At 42.9% G+C, this 18,338-nt stretch overlaps 1 protein-coding gene across 1 annotated transcript in view; it reads right to left on the bottom strand.

The window, feature by feature from the left end:
- Positions 1-5,686: 5,686 nt before the first annotated feature.
- Positions 5,687-18,338, bottom strand: part of tnfaip8l3 (tumor necrosis factor, alpha-induced protein 8-like 3) — an 18,818-nt gene continuing 6,166 nt past the window's right edge. Inside the window, exon 2 of the mRNA XM_061068429.1 lies at positions 5,687-6,803. Coding sequence (XP_060924412.1) covers positions 6,241-6,803 — 563 coding nt within the window. The 3' untranslated portion in view covers positions 5,687-6,240. The remainder of the gene's footprint in view (positions 6,804-18,338) is intronic.

Genomic DNA, 18,338 nt, shown 5'->3' with positions numbered 1-18,338 from the left:
GTGTTGTTTTTATTACCTCTTCAGAAGCTATTTCAGTACAAACACAGAACCACAGGTTAAAAAAACCAACATACAATAACATATAAACACATACATAAAAAGACACAGACAGTTATCATAAGTTATTAATAAATTAACAATACGACACAATATGATATGCTTTATTGTCACTGTAGGGAATTTTTTTTTGGACTGATAAATGCCTCCACAGGTACAGTCTTAACAACAATCACACAATTACATTAAAAACAACAATCCAAACAAAGACAATAACAGATCTACCAAATTACAACATTGCACCTCACAAAAATAACATAACACACCATGCGACTACTACACCCAATCCCTCAAGCTGTATTGCTTGGACAAATTACAGTGGCTGACTCGATATTGTCTGCCAGAAGGCAAGAGCTCATATTCTGTGTGGAGGATGTGATGGGTCAGTCGTTATCCTCTGAGGCTGCTTGAGCACAGATTGCTTGTATGTGCACTGCAGGAGCTGGTTTCCCCTTCATGGTCGAATGTACCAGACAAGCAAGCTCAGTTTTGAGTAGCACAGTGAGGTTGACTTAACTCAGGTCTGTAGAACGGCCTGGTAGAGTAGAAACATGATCCTCTGCATCAAAACATGACTCATGAAAACATGGACAAAGCCTATACAGCCCACACAAAGCTCAACATTAGTACAACAATATAAAGACACAGGCGTATCAGCATTCGAGACCAAGCTCCCTCTATGTAATTTGGCGCAATATTCCTTTTTCTCAGCAGACATTAGCTCGTCATGGCAGGAAAAACACAGGTAATTTAACCAATGGCGTCATTTCAGCAGCGTGCAAGTGTCCACATTGTGAAGCCAATGCAGCTAGATTGAGTTGATTACCCATTAATTTCATTTTTCGCAACGGTGCCCACCCCCACACCCACATTCGATTACAACACTAATTAGACCTCAGTAACATTCACGCTGTGCAGCAAAGATAATGGGAGGAAATCAATTCAGTGCTCACCCACAGAGTCTGGAGAGAAAACCCTGGTGTGGGTGTGAAAAGGCTTTAAAGTATCATGTGTCATGATACAGCTTCATGTGTGAGCTTTATACAGAAGGACTCAGAGAGTGAAGGAAAGGAAACACAACATACAGAGCATCTATCAAGCATAACCTCTGTTTTATAAAATCATTTTCTTTATTTGATTTCATTCTTTTCACCACAGGGTTTGCTTACAATCTCCAACCAACTAATTTATATGAAGGTTAATATTATAAGCATCATGAAAAGCTAAGCTTAAACAACATAAAGATAATAATGTGCATTTACATTAACTGTACACAAGATACAAAATATAAGACTCAGCAAAGACTCGGTTTTTATTTTTCCTGCTTTAAAATGCATCATTTTCTGATGGTAGAGAAATTCAGATTGTTTCTGTGCAATGAGCCGTGTGCAGAGCAGGATGGGATGTTTTCCACCTTCTGTGTGATGACTGCACTTCCTGTCCTCTGGCTGCCTCTGCAGTCTCAGAACAGCAGCACTGCCAAAGGCCCGACTGCCTTTCAGATACTCTCCTCTATCTGCTGGGAGAAAACCAGTGTGTGGTGCCAGGGAAAATCACAATCACCCAAAACGGTGATTATCCCTAAACAGAGATAGGACGATGCTTTGCAGAGATTTCACTTCCAGTTCCTCAGATTAGGTTTTTCTTTCTGATCTTTTCTGTCAGACCAGCTTAAAGTTGTGCTCCACTGCTGACATCTTGTGTTTAGTCGCTGTAGCTACACTCAATCGTCTGTCGTGTTGCTTTTTCCCAAGAAGCATCTGGTCATGTCCTTTATCAATCAGGAGATTAATCAATACACATAATCTTTAGATAAAGCACTAATTCTTACAAATCCCCTCCAAACATCTCAGAAAATGGGAAGACAACAATCTTTTTGTGTCATTGATTCCTAAATAATAAACATTACGGGTCAAATGGATAAAAAATATGATAACTACAGTTTGGCTACGTTCCTTTGGATTTTGAGTGAATCATGTGAAATTAAAAAAATTAATACATGTTTGTGTAAGTCAAGACGACAATCCTAAGATTTGATTTAATCCTATGTCTTTGTTATGATTGTGCATCATTTTAGCGTCGATCAGGTTTTGACTTAAGAAGAATTGACTAGAAGTTGGCAAATGAGCAGAATTTAAATGATGTTGTGGTACATACACTTGGTAACATTTCAATTATAGGCCACATAGAGATCAGATAAAAAGCGTCACTAATTGTAATAAAAGCTACATGTTATGTGGCACAGATAGATGAAGAATTTATACATGGAATGTTTTTTTTTATGAATAACATATGAATTAGAGACTAGAGTGAATAACAAACCTTATCACTAATGCCTTTCCCCATGAATCACCCCGTCCACACACTTTTAAATGGCTGCAGTTGATTTTCACAGTGAGTTAGCTGGACCCATTGGCTCTTAGTGATCAGCCGTATCTAAATATTACAGAGTACAATTATACTCTAGATGCTATATATACATTTCTGTACCATAGACATGACTGTGTTAGAATTTTGTGGCTTTTTCCCGTTTCATCCTGCTGCTCTGCAGAAAGCCAGGTCCATGAAGAGTGTTTTCTTCTCATATTGTGTTGAAGGACGTAACTGGCTCTGCACTGAGCTCATATCTCAACATCATCCCACAACGTTGGGTTGAGCTAAAATATTGACTGCCAGTCAAACCTTGTCCGAAACATCAGTGGTCAAGCAGGACGATAATTGAATGTGATAAATTTCCTGCAGTCGGCTCTTAAGTCCTCTTGTTTTATAATGTGTTCAACAACCATATATTTTGTCATATTTTGTAAAGAAAATATGTTTTCAACAGCATCACACCTCTTGATATACGTCAGTACAAGTACTGTATACTCTCTTTCTTTCTTTCTTTCTTTCTTTCTTTCTTTCTTTCTTTCTTTCTTTCTTTCTTTCTTTCTTTCTTTCTTTCTTTTTTTCTCTCGAGTACATTCTGCATGCCATTTAAAACACTGCTGAACGTTTTGGGAAAGTAGACAACAGAAGTTTCTCAGCATTTCTGCAACATGCAATTGACCTGGCCTGCAAAAATAGCTGGTTTAAATTAGGATCAGTGTCAGTGTGAGTGTGTGTGTGTGTGTGTGTGTGTGTGTGTGTGTGTGTGTGTGTGTGTGTGTGTGTGTGTGTGTGTACAATCAGTGAGTGTGTGTTTGATTGAATTGGTGCTGCTGCAAACTGGTGACATGGTATTTATTTGTCTTTCTTTGATGTTGATGCCTTCGGTCTCTCCATCAGGACGCACTGAACAGAGGCTCCCCCCGGAGAATAAGGCCGAGATGGGAGAGGATGAATTTTTCTTTTTACATCAGATCCAGAGGGAAACTGTTTGTAGGATTTCAAAGACTGAAATGTTCCTGTCACAGGGAATTCAAAGGAAGGGAAGCTTTTGATAAATAGATAAGTCATGTATTTACATAAGTTTCCAAACAGTGCTTTCATCTGTTCAGTATTTGCAGGAACCCTTTGGTTTACTGGGACCAGCGGGTTATTGTAAGGACACAGGGATTCAGTCTATACCAGGGTCGCCAGGCCATAGATCCATCAATAAAGTGCTTTCTTTGTTCCATTATAACAGCAGCTTTGACCCAGGAAAAGACAGTGAAATCAATTTGATAAACGATAATAGTTCTAAACATTGCCAATGTTTTTGTGACAGCTATAATAATTTATCCTCAGTGTTTAAGCACCAAGCAGTTACTTCACCACTAGAGGGCGATGTTTTCCCCTTTAAACACTGCTGAAAAATGAGTATAGAAGAAAAAGAAAAAGAGGAAAGAGGCTGAGAAATGTACAAAATTGCTAAATCTCATATATTGTTTTACATATGTTGAGTCAAATTGGATTAATGACACTAAATCGAGCAGAAAAATCCACAATGCACATCTGTCACGCTGCTACAGCTTTGCTTTACAGCTACATGCTTTCAGTTTTACGATCTGTACTAATTTGAACATTTACCAGAAATTGTCCCTCTTCCTTAGAGACAGTGTGAGGGGTCACATGTCCTGCGCTGGGGGTCAAACATGTTACCTCCCAGTGGTGCTACCAACAGTCGGGCCTTTCTTTTACCATGTGGGGATGTTCTCGTCATCTGATTCCTTTAAGTGAAATGGCGACAGGCGGTTTGAGCCCTTTAACTCACCTTGATGTGGTGGGATACATGTATTCTATAATAACTTTCAACGTAGTCATTATTCATTTGTTTTTTTTCCCGTTCAGAGGAAGATGACTTATATTTGGCGCATAATAAGTCGTTTTTATTAAACATGTGTATAACTGAGCATGTGAAAACAGTTATATAATGTTTCTTTGGCTGAGGGGGAACATGTGCTATGAACACGCAGCCTGGAGGTTGAACTTTTTTAGGACATTTGGTAACAGAGGAAAACGTTTTTTTTTAGATGCATTATAGAAATTGTGGTATCCAACATTTTTAAAGATGGCCCACACTTTAGAAGTTTAATACTGTTTGTCTCTAGCGATAATCCAAACTTTACTGCAATAAAAATGTGATGAAGTCACTCTTTAATGGTTTCAGATTAGATTTAAATTGTGGCTTAAGGAGAAACTTTCATGCCTCTGGTATAATATGAAACTACAGGCAGGAGACCTCAACAAACGAGATGTTAGTTAATGAGTTTTGTCGATGCTGGTCGTAGGAGGATTTGTTTTTATCTTCCGTCAGAGCCAGTTTAGCTGTTCCCCCTTGTTTCCCATCCTCTTGCCTGGATAAGCCCTCTGGCTGCAGTGGCTCCAGCTTCGTTTTACCAGTATGAGAGTTGAATCAGATCAGACAGAGTTGAAGTGGAGGTCAGATCGAGAGACTATATCAACATCTGAAATCCAATCACAACCAAACCAAGAACAACACTGGGGTCAGAACATATCTCCATTATAAATTATGTGTTTTAAACATTTGATCTTGACAAGGAGATGAGTGACAGCTCCCCAAAGTGAAGCCAAATCATCTCGATTGTCCCCTTGTGGCGAAACTGAAAAGTGTTTGTGTCTTTGATAGGTTTGGTTTTAGTTACTTATTTGATGGATAAACTTCTGACAGCTGAGACTGACTTGTGATTGGTTAAGCGGGACCTCTGAACCGTGGCTGGAATCATCTGAGTCTGTCTAATAACCAGTTACTGAGAGCAAATGGCTGCTGAGTGAGTGGGTGGTCTGTCTGTTTTGTGTTTCTGTGAGGAGACATAAAACTGGACCGAATCGTCGAGCTGGAGTCAAACCAAGCCACCAGTGAAGTGAAGTTTTCCTGGACCGTGGAGTGGAGTCGACCAGAGGGCATCAAACGAACCAGAAAAGACAAATCACATGATTCTCCTGCTCTTTTCAAAACACGAGTTGACGTATTTATACCTGGCACCGATTTGGGTCAAATGGAAGTCTCTGAATTCAACGTTTTACAGATCTGATCCATCTGTTCATCTACTATCTTTGAGGCTGTTGTCCTGTAAAGAGAGGCTGCAGGAAAATTTGTTTATCTTTGCATGTGTCATGAGAGAAAATTATCATTATGACGAGAAGGAAGAAAGATTCCATAGAAGCTCACTTTGGAGGTGTGGCTGTCAGAAGAATGACAAAATGATGTTTACAAGAAATTTTTAATAAAAGTCAAGTGTTATACCCTTGCAGAGAAGATTGACACATACGATTGATACACACTACACACACCAGGTCATAGTCGTACTTATGTACAAACATTATTCAAGAGAATCTCATACAAACACGCACACACACACGCAATCACACACACACACACACAGAGAGACAGACAGATCACTACTACTATTTATCTTCCATATACAGTATACCTAATGTATGTTTTTTGGCCATTGGTACAGTACACTTTTGCAAACAAAGAGAGGGACTTAAAATGCATACATGGTGAAACTGGATGTCCCGGTGTGCAGCAGTCTTACAAAACTCCCCTCATTGCACCGCAGCATCGGGATGTTACGTGTAGCTCCGTGGAAATGGCTGCAGGAGAAGCAGGAAGACCAGAGCAAATAGAAGGATGTGAGCAGTCACCGGTGAGCAAGTGAAAAGAAAATGGGAGGAGGCAGCGGAGGGGGGGGAGACCAGCGAGAAAATGAGCAAGAGGGAAAAGAGCTAGAGGTGAAGGAGGTCAGGCGGGAGAGGTTAAAGCGTTCCTTCGTCCAGCAGTTTGTTGACGCCGTTGCAGATCTTCCTCAGAGACAGTCTGTACTCCTCTCCGTCGCCGTACAGCTCGGCCAGGAAGTCGCCGTGGGCAAAATGGTTGAAAACGTGATCGATGCGTGCGTGCGAGCGAGCCGTCAGGTGCTGCTCGACCAGGCCGTGAAGCAGGTCCCTGCACTCCAGCAGCAGCTCGGACAGAATATTCCTGTCAAAGGTGTACTCCACCTCGTAGAACGACACCGCCGTCATGGCCGCCTGGTTCATCTTCTTCTTGAAGCGCTCCACCGTGTCCAGCTCGTCGGGGCTGAACTGGTGGTTGCGGTACAAGATGCCGATCTTCAGGGCGATCTTGATGACATCCTTGATGATCTTGTGGGCCTCCTTCTTGCTCTTGGTGAACTCCCGGCTGGCCTTGTAGAGCTCGTCCAAGATCTCGCTGCTCGTGTCATCCGTCAGCATGTTGGCCACCACCATGGTCGCCATCTTGCTCAGGATCTTCTTCTGGGCCTGCAGGGCCAGGGAGCGAGAGTTGAAGCTCTCCTGTCCTGAGAGAGAGAAACGAGAGGTTGGAGGTTAGTCTGTTATCCTGACCTTCACCTTACATATAGGAGAGGAGCACAGAGCACAAACCTTTGCAAATACATGTGTCTGATTTTGTCCTTCATAGTCGATATATTATTCTCTGGAAAAGTGGTAAAGACGTGAAAGAGCTATATCGCAGAAAATTAAATGAAAGTTAAAAAATTCCTGGGTCTCCACCAAAATGTAATTCCTTCTTCCCTGACTCATAATCCTTCCAGCAGGTTTCTTGTTGATCAGCCCTGCAGTTTTTGGGTTATGCTACCAACTAGCAGACGAACCAATATATGCTCATGAAATCCCAATATCTTTGTAAATAAAGAAGCAGAAAAGCAAACAAACAAAACAATGATATAAGGATCTTGTTGAAGTAGCAGATTGCAGATTTAAGTATCAATAAATAGCTTTGGCCACTTGGAGGCAGCAGAGCAACCTGGAAAGACTGATTTACTATCCCCTCATGAAGGTGATGTGGTGAGAACATGATAAAAAAAAACAGCTTATTTACACGTCCAGCAGACACAAAACAACCGAAGCCCTCATTTTGAGCTATAAATGTGTTTGCATGATATATATATATAAATATAAAACCTATATTCACTCCTGAGGGGAATGCTGTACTCGGCTCTATAGCCTCTATGTGCTCCACCGTGTCAGTCTGTTGTCTGGAGCCGAGCACAAAGCGAACTCTGTTTTATTTTTCTTCTCATCTGCCCGAAAGCACATCATTCATAACGGTATAGATTTTGAGAAAACTTGTGCTGAGGACATGCAAGTTAAAAGTTTGACTGGAACCAAAACAAAAGTTTTTAGAAAACACAGGAAACTTCTCCTTACACGTTTTTATTTTAGTCTTGAAGTGCACAGGGCTTAAATATGTGTGTGTTTACATGCAACAGCTGGAGAGATTGCCTTTTGAAACATTCTTAACCCATCGTAATAATAATAAGTCCTTCCTGCCTTCAGCCTACTTTGTCTTCACATAAACAAGTCTGTATAGATTTCTTAATTATACTTAAAAGGTTTCGTATTGCAGCAAGTCTGGTGTCTGTATTTGGTGTCATCAGTAAATATGAGGGCACAGCATCGATGCAAACTCTTTTGGGTTTGAACCAATATATATAATCTAATCCAAACTTTTATACACAGAGCTGCTACCGACTAAACGTCTATTTGACTAAAACAATATTATAATTTGAGGGCTTTTATAGTTAGAGGTGTAACTTAATACCGACTGAGCGAGTGAAAGGAGGAGATGAAACGCGGTGCAGTCACATTCTGCGGCTGGGCGGCGTCCTCCCTGGAGCTGGCAGTGGTGCGGCGGCCTGACTGTGGGAGGAATGACTATCTGCTCGGGATAACATCAAACATCTGTGCCCAGATAAGAATCCCCCTGTTGCACACACTTTCTCCCCACGTGCGGATTGATCAGAGTTTTTGTGCCATGTTCCACCGCGGCATCGTCCTCATGCAGCCCGACATGTGTCAGAGTCAATGGGAGTAGTGGGAGGACAGAGAGGGGTTTTATTTAGGTGCCTCCCAGCTACAGATTACACACCACATATCTCCTACTATGACTAAAGGAGAGCAGTGTCACATATTCCTCCTGTTCCCTGGAAACATTGTCATCCTCCTCCACATGCATCTCAGGAGAGAAAGGGTGACAGAGAGAGAGAGGGGTGGATATATACAGAGAAAGAGAGAGAGAGAGGGAGAGAGAGGGAGGGAGGGAGGGAGGGAGGGAGGGAGGGAGGGAGGGAGGGAGGGAGGGAGGGAGGGAGGGAGGGAGGGAGGGAGGGAGGGAGGGAGAGAGAGAGTTTATGGGGGCGCTATTGCCCAGTGGGCTTGGCTCATAAACACAGATGAGTCCAAATCCTAAAAGGAACACCTGCTTTGTTGTCATTATAATTTGATTGAAACAGACAGCTATGCAGAATCGAATTCAGACCATTGTCAGATCATCATCATCTGTGTGTGTGTGTGTGTGTGTGTGTGTGTGTGTGTGTGTGTGTGTCCTGAATGTTGCACAACAGTTTGGCAAAAGCCCAATCGGTGGCATTTCATGTGAACGTACAGAAGTGACATTTCATGCGTTGTTCTGAAGCCACATGACATTTCGTGCAAGAACAATAAACCCAACATGACATTTAACAACTAATAAGGCAAATGTCTTTGTCCATGGTCATTTCCCAACAACAAAGATGAGGTGAGTGGGCTGATGAGCGAGGAGATGTCAAACCTGCAGAGTCATTACCGGGATTGTTTAACTCTAAAATCAACATTTCAAGTGTGTTTAAATTAACAGCTGCAGTTTAAACACATGCAAAAAGCGAAGGTCCATGTTTAATAAGTTGACTTAAAACTCATTGAACAGACTTTAGTTTCACTCAGGTGTGTATTTGAATGCATCTGCACACGGCATGTTAAACGTTTGTATTGATAATTTATGTTATTGTTACTTTATTGACTCTCATTGGCATTTATTATATTTTTGCATCGTCAAATGTTAATTATATCTCAGCTTTATTTAGGTGGAGGCTTTTTGAATAATCCCACTGGGTTGTCTGCCTCCCCCTGCACGGAATATATATAAATATTTTTTCTATGTAATTATTTTTTCTGTGCTAAATAAACCTGAGCCTAAATATATCGACACTGCGTATTGTACAAGCACGATGAGGAGGTGTGATACATAATTGGCTTTAATGTTCTATGCCCATAAAACCACAACCCTCACCCAGGATTGAAAATCATTCTTTAAACTTGAAAAATATGGATTATTGCAGCTTTACATGGACGAATAATAAGATAAATAAATGCATAACACATTGAAAAACAAGTCCATTGGAGGAAGGTGCAGAATATAACTCCTAGTCTATGTACTATGTTGTGTGTTAAGATGCATTTCACATTTATAGAAGCTCATTGTGCAAATCTATCCCATGACAAACTGTTACTAGATCCATATAGAAGCTCACAGAGTATCAGCAACTCGTAGCTCTTCTACGTTCAAACTGCGTGGGAGAGACGAGTCAGTGACTCATCCCTGCAGGCTGCAGTCTGCACACTGCTGAATATACCAATGTTAACTCGGAGGCCCTGAGGTGATCGATAGATGAGGAACATTCACAAACTTCACAACAGCACCAGGCTCCCTGATGTTTAGCAGCAGCATCGGGATACATGAGAGTGGTTTTCATTAGGCAGATCTGCGCCTCTCATCAACAGGCTCTCTTTGTCACTGTCACTTCCTGTTTCTCTGAAGCAGCTCTTTGTTCCAGCGAGTCTCTGATATTCACAAACCCAACTGGATAGATTTCTGAAACCCTGGCACACGGATGAAGGTGACAGAAAGTGCTCCATAAAGCCGGCCTTGTCAGACCAATGACAGTGCAGGAATCAACTCCACTATGTGTGAGAATAGTCACTTTTTAGAGGAATCAAAAACGGATTTCTCTAAATTATGCAACATGAGGGGTTTCTCACAGCAACTGAGAAGAGTAAAGCATGAAAGGAAGTGATCTGATCTTTTTTCTTGTTTTTACTGCATAGCCTAAAACATATTAATTATTTTTCTGAAAACCAGCAGGTGGCCATGGACTCACTCGCTTGATCCCAGTCTCAAGTCTCCCTGAGTGCTGAAGGAAAAATGAAGATAGTTAACCCCAAAAAATAAAGTGTATGGGGGGGGGTTGGCTATGTGAAAAATAGGTAAGGAGGCTGCCTGGGGTGTGAGTCAGAGCGGTGGGGGAGATTTTAGCACACACAGTAAGCGAGGATAGATGATTATAAGACACTGAGAAGCAAAAGCACACACACACACACACACACACACACACACACACACACACACACACACACACACACACACACACACACACACACACACACACACACACACACACACAGCACGTCAACCAGTGACCATGAGATGAGTGACATGCATGAGCCAGGGTGTCAGAAAGAGTTTGACAGGAGCTGTAAAACCCATCGCTCCTGTTACTTATCCCTCTCCTCCTCTCACACTTCCTCCCCCTGTCTCCTAATTTCTTCTTCTACATCGTTCATCCGAGAGTGTGAAGTTTTCCCCCGAAAAGAAAGTGGAAACTCTGTCCACCAACAACAAACCGGTTCTCCACCAGTTCTCCACCAGCCCCATCAAAGAGCGTTACATAAGAGTGTTTTGGGAGTTGCTGGTGTTTGCCTCTAACATCAGGATTAGTAAGGTGCTTGCTGCTCTCTGGCCGCGGCTGTTGACTAGACAGTCTCTCTTTGTTCCGCCTGATGTTTTTGGAGCGCTGAGTCAACAGTTTTCTGCTGCGCTGCATCAGAACATACATCCAGTGTGGAACATGGAGACCGGCCAAACCCTCCTCTGCTAGAGGTGGTGCGCTGCAAAAAATGTCCGTCTGGCCCAGATTCATTTTTCCTTTCAGTCACAGACTCTTAAATGAAGGGAGTGGCCGAAGTTGATGTTCGTAAAAAAAAGAGACCAAACATGGAAGAGAGAGAATAACTGTGTTAGAGAACTAATCCACCTTGAAAGAAGAGGATGATAGGTTTGTAGGTATACAAGATTAAAAGTTGAAACAAGTTGAGTACGTGCCATTTCAAAAAGCTGTTTCAAATGAGGTTAACAAATGCGGCTAGCTTCCTGGCCCGGGTAGCGCTTCAGATACATCGGACAAGGCTTTAAAATGTATTAAAGTTTTCATGGATAAAGTTATGGACTGAGCTATTTCTTGGATATGACCAATCACTTACTGGAGTTGTTCATTTGAAACCATTCCACATCTGGTGAAAACTCTGTGCAAAGGAGAAAACTCCATTATCACCAGAGAAGAGTGTGAAAAGTTACTTCAGCCCATTAGCAGAACTGATAAAGTCTCACAACTCAACACTAAATGAAATGACTTGCTAATCATTTCCTGCAGTGTTGCTGATTGGCCGGGCTGTGAGGCAGCTTCCTGAGGCTTGTGTTGGTCTCGTTCCAGAGTAACCACAGAAATTAAACATTATTAACTTCGACGAGGGCCGGCTGGCCTTGAATAATAAACGCTGGAGGCAGTTATCAGCTGGAAACCTCGCAGAACATACATGACTGACAGAGGCTGCTGTGTGTCTGCGTGTGTGCGACTCTGTGGGTGTCACTCAGGGGCTGGTGTTGTGTGTTTGACGGCTGCCACGTCAGACCTGTTTCTGGGATTAGTTAATTTTAATTACTTGGAAATAATCTGAATTTAGATTAATTGAATTTAATGCAAAGTAAATGTAACCAGAAAACATGGCAGCATTTGTTTATACAAGTCAATAGTAATAATAATCAAAAGTTAGAATAATAAGCTATAATGTGTTGTCTTATGCAATATATGGTGATTTTAAACAACTTAAATAAATGCATTCTCAGCTATATTTGTTGAAAATTTTCAATTAAACCAAACAAAACACTAATCCTATAAAACTCAGCTGTATAAAAAGTGAGGTAATAACAGAGCTGAGTTATCATGAGATTAATGATGAACTAAAGTAAACCTCAGCAAAAGAGCTGAGAGTTATTAACGTCTGCAGCCATTAAAAACATGATGTTTTTGCTCCGGTTCACCTTTGCATGGCTTAAGAACCTGAGTGATCAGGTATCACACACACACACACACACACAGACACACACACACACACGGAGAAACACACACACACACACACAAACACACACACACACACAGAAACACACACACACACACACACACACACATTGGTTTCCAATGACAACATGCTCATGTTTGGAATTGGACAAAACCAGGTCATTCTCTGCACAGGTGCATGGGATGTTTTTTGTGCCAGAGAGACACGAGTACACACATGTGTTCACATACTCATGTGCTTCCATGTGCTCACACAAAAGACAACGTGTTCATATTCAATCGTCCAAGTGGGGTTGGACCAAGAAGAATGAACGGGGAAAAAAGAAAACTGCTCAGCACCTTCCTTCTATAAACATTATTAGTACAAACAGTACAGTTTGCTGACCCACAACCAAACTCGAAGATGCACAAAGGTTACGAGTGTTTTTAGTGACTGACAAACACAAAGCTCTACAAAGCTTTTTCTCGTGGCCGTGACCTAAACTCCCTGCTGTACGTTTACTTCCCGTTTGCAACCTATTTTCCCTTCACAGGCACTAAAGTGTTGGATGACTGAATGGCCAGTCTATTGTTAAATTCTGCAGTTTAGGTACATACATTCATTTTCAGAGTCCTCCAGCTTTGTGCACACGCTGTGGCAGCAAGCCCACTGTAAAGCCTCCAGTCATACATTCAGTCATCCATCAGCACTGCAGTGTACAAACACAGCCATGTATCAATACTGAGAGAATGTCAGAGGGAATGCTCTTTGCACAGGAGAAGAAATGTGACAGGTTTCTGTTCTGTTTTCCTCAGCTTTGGTTTCCACTAAGGAGTCACTGTCGACCCTCTCTGGCTGAATTTACAAGGCTCCAGGAAAACAATGGGGTGGGTCATTCAGGAATAGCAAAGGGGGCTTTAATAGGCTGCAGGGTTTGTGCTAAGCAAGCCTGAGAGGCCAGTGGGCTTGAGAGGGGGGGGAAGAGGATAGTGAGCTGGTGCCAGTCGGTACCAGTGGTCGACTGGTGAAGCTGGAGGAGAAACATCGTTATTGTAAAGTTTCAAACTCTGCAGATTTTTTAAATGTCATCTCATTGACCTCACACTTAGCGTATGTATTGTTGGGGGACCAACGAAGTGTAGTGTCGAATTTTATGCAATTTGGACACACGATTTGTGCAAAAGCTGTGTAGTTGCGATGGTCGCTTGCATTCTGAGTCGTGCTTCACCAAACTTTGAATAAACAGCTAAACATCTACTCTTATTCACCACGGCTCACTTTGCCACTTTTACAGTTTCAGACAGAAGCTGTAACCAGCATCACCACAGGCCGAGCGAACAGCCCATAGCAAGCAGGCATGTTTAGAGCAGCCACTGCACTAGTTCAGTTAGTCGAGTACAGACAGTGTCTGAAGATGGGCCTTCATGAGTAGGGGAAACGCTGTGGAAGTATCCAGACGGTGGAACAAACTGAGTTCCTCTTGTCAGCTCGTGTCTCTCCTCCTCTCGCTCTGGACCTGAAAAGGCCCTGATGTGCTCCTGACTCCCACTGCTCGAGAAGCAGAAGATGACTGACACAAACACACTGCCCCTACACACTCACACTGTCTCTGATGTGATGGACTGTGTGTGCGTTTGTATTGGGATGAAAGTAGCTGGGGAAGGTGACGACTGGGATAGACTTCTACTAAGAGACCGAGAGTGGAACTCAGTTCAGTCTAGAGCAGTGACGTTCATTATTCATGACATGTAAACTCTGATTCTGAGCCAGTTTCCAAAGGGCACTCTGCAGCCGGGGGAGGTCATTCACCGTCCCATTAACAACTGCTCAGGATGTAGAGCAGCATTCTGACCTTCGGGGTTAATAAATAACTCTCTTTTAATACTTTAATGACTTTCATTTGTGTGAAGTTGGGCTGCAGAGTTTAAAGTTAATTTCCTTTTGTAGATGTGTCTCTGGCTGAGACTGGAACGTGCAGGTTACGACTGACTCATGCTTTACTGGAAGAAAGAGCAACGGCAGGAAACGCAGATTTATCCTCCTCAGATCCACAAGGCTTGTAAAAGCCCGCTGGTCCGAGGAACACAGGACAAGACAAATGGATGTTATGATTTATTTTTCTTTGTGCCACTAATAGTTTGTGCAGGAGTTGACCTTCTCAACTTGAATCTATTTGTTTGTCTCAAAAGGCTGAAACTATATGAGGTCGGCCACAAAACGAACATGATAGTAATAAAGATCATGGACATTAATACACTGGAAGGGCTGTCTGACGCTATGTCACAAAAACGGTGACATAGCGTCCCAACAATGACAAAGATAAACCTTTCTCTTCCATTTTCTCGACTGGTGCTTTTAGGAATAAGTCCAAATGCAGGTCTAATTGAATTGAATTGGTAAATGTGCCTCTGCACTTATGTAAAACTTCTGTATCGGTACGACGGGAAGCAAAACAAGGTTTGACTCAGCGTTTCCTGGAAATGCAAAGTGAATGTAAATCACACAAACAAACAGAAGTCTTTTAAAGCAGCTGAAATGAAGTGGTCTGATATAGAGCGGATGAGAGTGTGATTAACCGACTCGTCTGCGTGTCTCTACTGTGACTCACAGTCCAGGGAGAAGCACTTAGGGGCCTCAGGAGAGACACCAGAATAGATTACCTTTAGCCTTATTCAATGCCCCGTCCCTCGTCTCTGCCTTTGTCTCTTAGTTGTAACGGCCACGTCCCGGTGGAGCTGAGCAAGAGAGCAGAGAGACGTCCGATGGATTCATGTGCTGCCGGTTTGATCGCCTGTCACCATGAACAGGAGGGAGAGAGAGAAGACGAAGGGAGAGAGTTTGACCCCCACCTTTAGCTCTGCCCTTGGCTCTAATCATGGTCGCTCCTCATCGTGAGGAGCACGGAGGCGGCCGGTCCGCTGAGGGTGAGAAGTGGCACACAGGACATCCTGTTGGGCCCTGTGAGATCCCTGACCTCTGACCTCTCCTCGGGTGTAAAGCTAATGTCTCCGGCAGCTGTGGCTTGGCTGATGTCTGCCATTGTTTAGATAAAGAGCCTCGCCACAGTTAGCTGGTTATCTGCATGGCATGCATGGGAACTGGCTGCAGGCTGTCTTCCCTCTCTGCCTCTGTGCTCTGGGGAGCTTCTCTGGAAAAGTACTCTCCCAAATCCTGTTCGCTGGATGTTTGTTAATAGGGGGAAAAATACTGAATCTATTTTCATATAAATAATGGATATATTTTCTACTGCCTGATAATGTTTAAACTGTAAACTTGTATTATGTATGTCTACAAGATAGCCAGAGTTAGGGGTGTCTCTAAAATCATCTTCGTACACTCTTGCAATATCAGAAGTTTGTTGGGAACATGGTGAAGAAGAGCAGCTAAATAAGTAATAAGAACTTTATTTCTGTAGCACTTACAAGGTCACAAAGTGCTACAGCTAAAATAAAAGGCATTCAATTTACTTCAATTTTATAATCATAAAAATATTGAGGTCGAGACGTTAAAATTCATAGAGAAACCCAAATAAAGATGAGAGCGCTGACTACGATCAATCTCCCACTGACCAAAACGGCAGGGAAATGCAGGGCAGATGTTTGATTGACGTGTGATCCCTTGGAAATGCAGCTGTGCAAAATAAAATAAAATACAAAGTCTAACCATCTCAAGGAATGATCTGAATTATAAAACCCTGGTTCTCTTTTTATAGAAGGTTGGTGCAAATGTGTGGGCGGGCGTGTGTGTGTGTGAACTGTAATGACAGACTGTGAGACTGAGCCTTATAATAAAAACATTGGGGGATACAATATTGGGGCTTTGCCTCACTTTTACTGGACTGGAAGACAGACAGATAGAGAGACAGACAGACAGAGGGACAGACAGAGGGACAGAGGGACAGCCAGCCAGACAGCCAGCCAGACAGACAGACAGACAGACAGAGGGACAGAGGGACAGAGGGACAGAGGGACAGACAGACAGAGAGACAGACAGACAGAGAGACAGACAGAGGGACAGACAGACAGACAGAGGGACAGAGGGACAGACAGAGGGACAGAGGGACAGAGGGACAGACAGACAGACAGACAGACAGACAGACAGACAGACAGACAGACAGACAGACAGAGGGACAGAGGGGCAGAGGGACAGAGGGACAGAGGGACAGAGGGACAGAGGGACAGAGGGACAGACAGACAGACAGACAGACAGACAGACAGACAGACAGACAGACAGACAGACAGACAGACAGACAGACAGACAGACAGACAGACAGACAGACAGACAGACAGACAGACAGACAGACAGACAGACAGACAGACAGACAGACAGACAGACAGACAGACAGACAGACAGACAGACAGACAGACAGACAGACAGACAGACAGACAGACAGACAGACAGACAGACAGAGAGAGGGACAGACAGACACTTACCCCCAACTTTTTCCAGCTGAAGTTAAAGAAACTGAGCTATTTACAGAGAGGGAGAGAGAGAAGGAGGGAGCGGTTGAACAGAGCTGGCAAGACGCACGTTTTCATTTCACGCCGTTCAGTCCAGATTAATAGAATTGAACTGGAATAAGAAGGAAAATGTGGAATACGAAAAATGCTTTGAATTGGGACGGAGGAAAACCTTCAATACCTCTGCAGATGTGTCGAAACAATTAAAAGGATGGAGGATGTTGGGGTGCTGGTGGTGAAAGGAGGTGACATCATGTATCTATATTATAATTCTCTTGCTCCTTTACGTCAGATCACATCTCTTCAGCTTCGTTCCCTTCTCACCTCTGCGTCTCTTTTCAACCGTGCTCTCCTCTGGCTTTTCCTCTCTGTCCTTTCCTCTAGAGCTCTACAAGATCTACAGCGCTCAGCCGACCGTGAGTGGAGAGGAAGTAAATGTTTTCCGGCCCCTGGGTGAGTTGCTCCTCTCACAGACCTTGGCCAAGTCTCAGCATGCCGTGGCATCGTTTACAATGAGACACACACACACACACACTCACACACACACTCACACACTCACACTCATCCCAGCCCTGCCAGCTTTTCCCATAACTCTGGCCTCCTGGTTTGTTTACTAGTTCACCCTCTCTCTCTGAGTTTACGTGAACGTGAGGCGCTGGGGAAACTTCGAGTCCCTCACAGAGAAGCTCAGTCTGTCAGTGACCTCGGCTGAATCTCCACCCCCCCCCCCCCCCCCCCCCCCACGCCCTGACTGCCCTCTGTACCACTGGCCTCCGCAAGCGTGTATCCGCCAAGAAAAACACATGTTTGTAGTGTTCTCTTTGCACAATCTATGTTACATGGATATTCAATGTACTGGAGAGTATTACTTACACTGGAGTACATTGTCTATAAATGTCAGTAAAAGTCCTGCAGCATGTTTCTTTCAGCTACGATAACAAACATCCCCTTAATAATTATACATAATCATACATTTTTATGTTTTATGAATCAACAGATATATCTGAAGGATGAATGGATGCATAGTTGAAGATGAGGGAAAGATCATGGATCATTTCATTGAACAAATTGTGTTTTATGTGAATAGTAAATCACATAAAGTTTATTTAATTACATCACTCTCAAGTTAATGGATTTATCCGCACTCACTCAACAAGGCAGGAACCACTTCATTAAATGTGACCCTTTTACATTGAACTTATGTAATGAAGTTACATGGCCATTTCAAACGGAATTGAAATAAATAAAGTTAGTGGTAATGTTGTTTTTTGCTGCACTGCAACTTGGCAAAGACGAAAAATGTCATTACTTGGATCCTTCAGCTTCTTGGTTTTGTCCAATTCAAAGACAAAATAATCTCAAAGACTTTATTTCCTGATACTGATGCTCCCCCCCACATCTGGGCACTCACACAAACTGCGT

Source organism: Limanda limanda, chromosome 3 (genome assembly GCF_963576545.1).
Source record: "Limanda limanda chromosome 3, fLimLim1.1, whole genome shotgun sequence".
NCBI lineage: Eukaryota > Metazoa > Chordata > Actinopteri > Pleuronectiformes > Pleuronectidae > Limanda > Limanda limanda.
The sequence above is the reverse complement of the archived record's forward strand: the minus strand, read 5'-3'. Positions and strand labels throughout refer to the sequence as shown.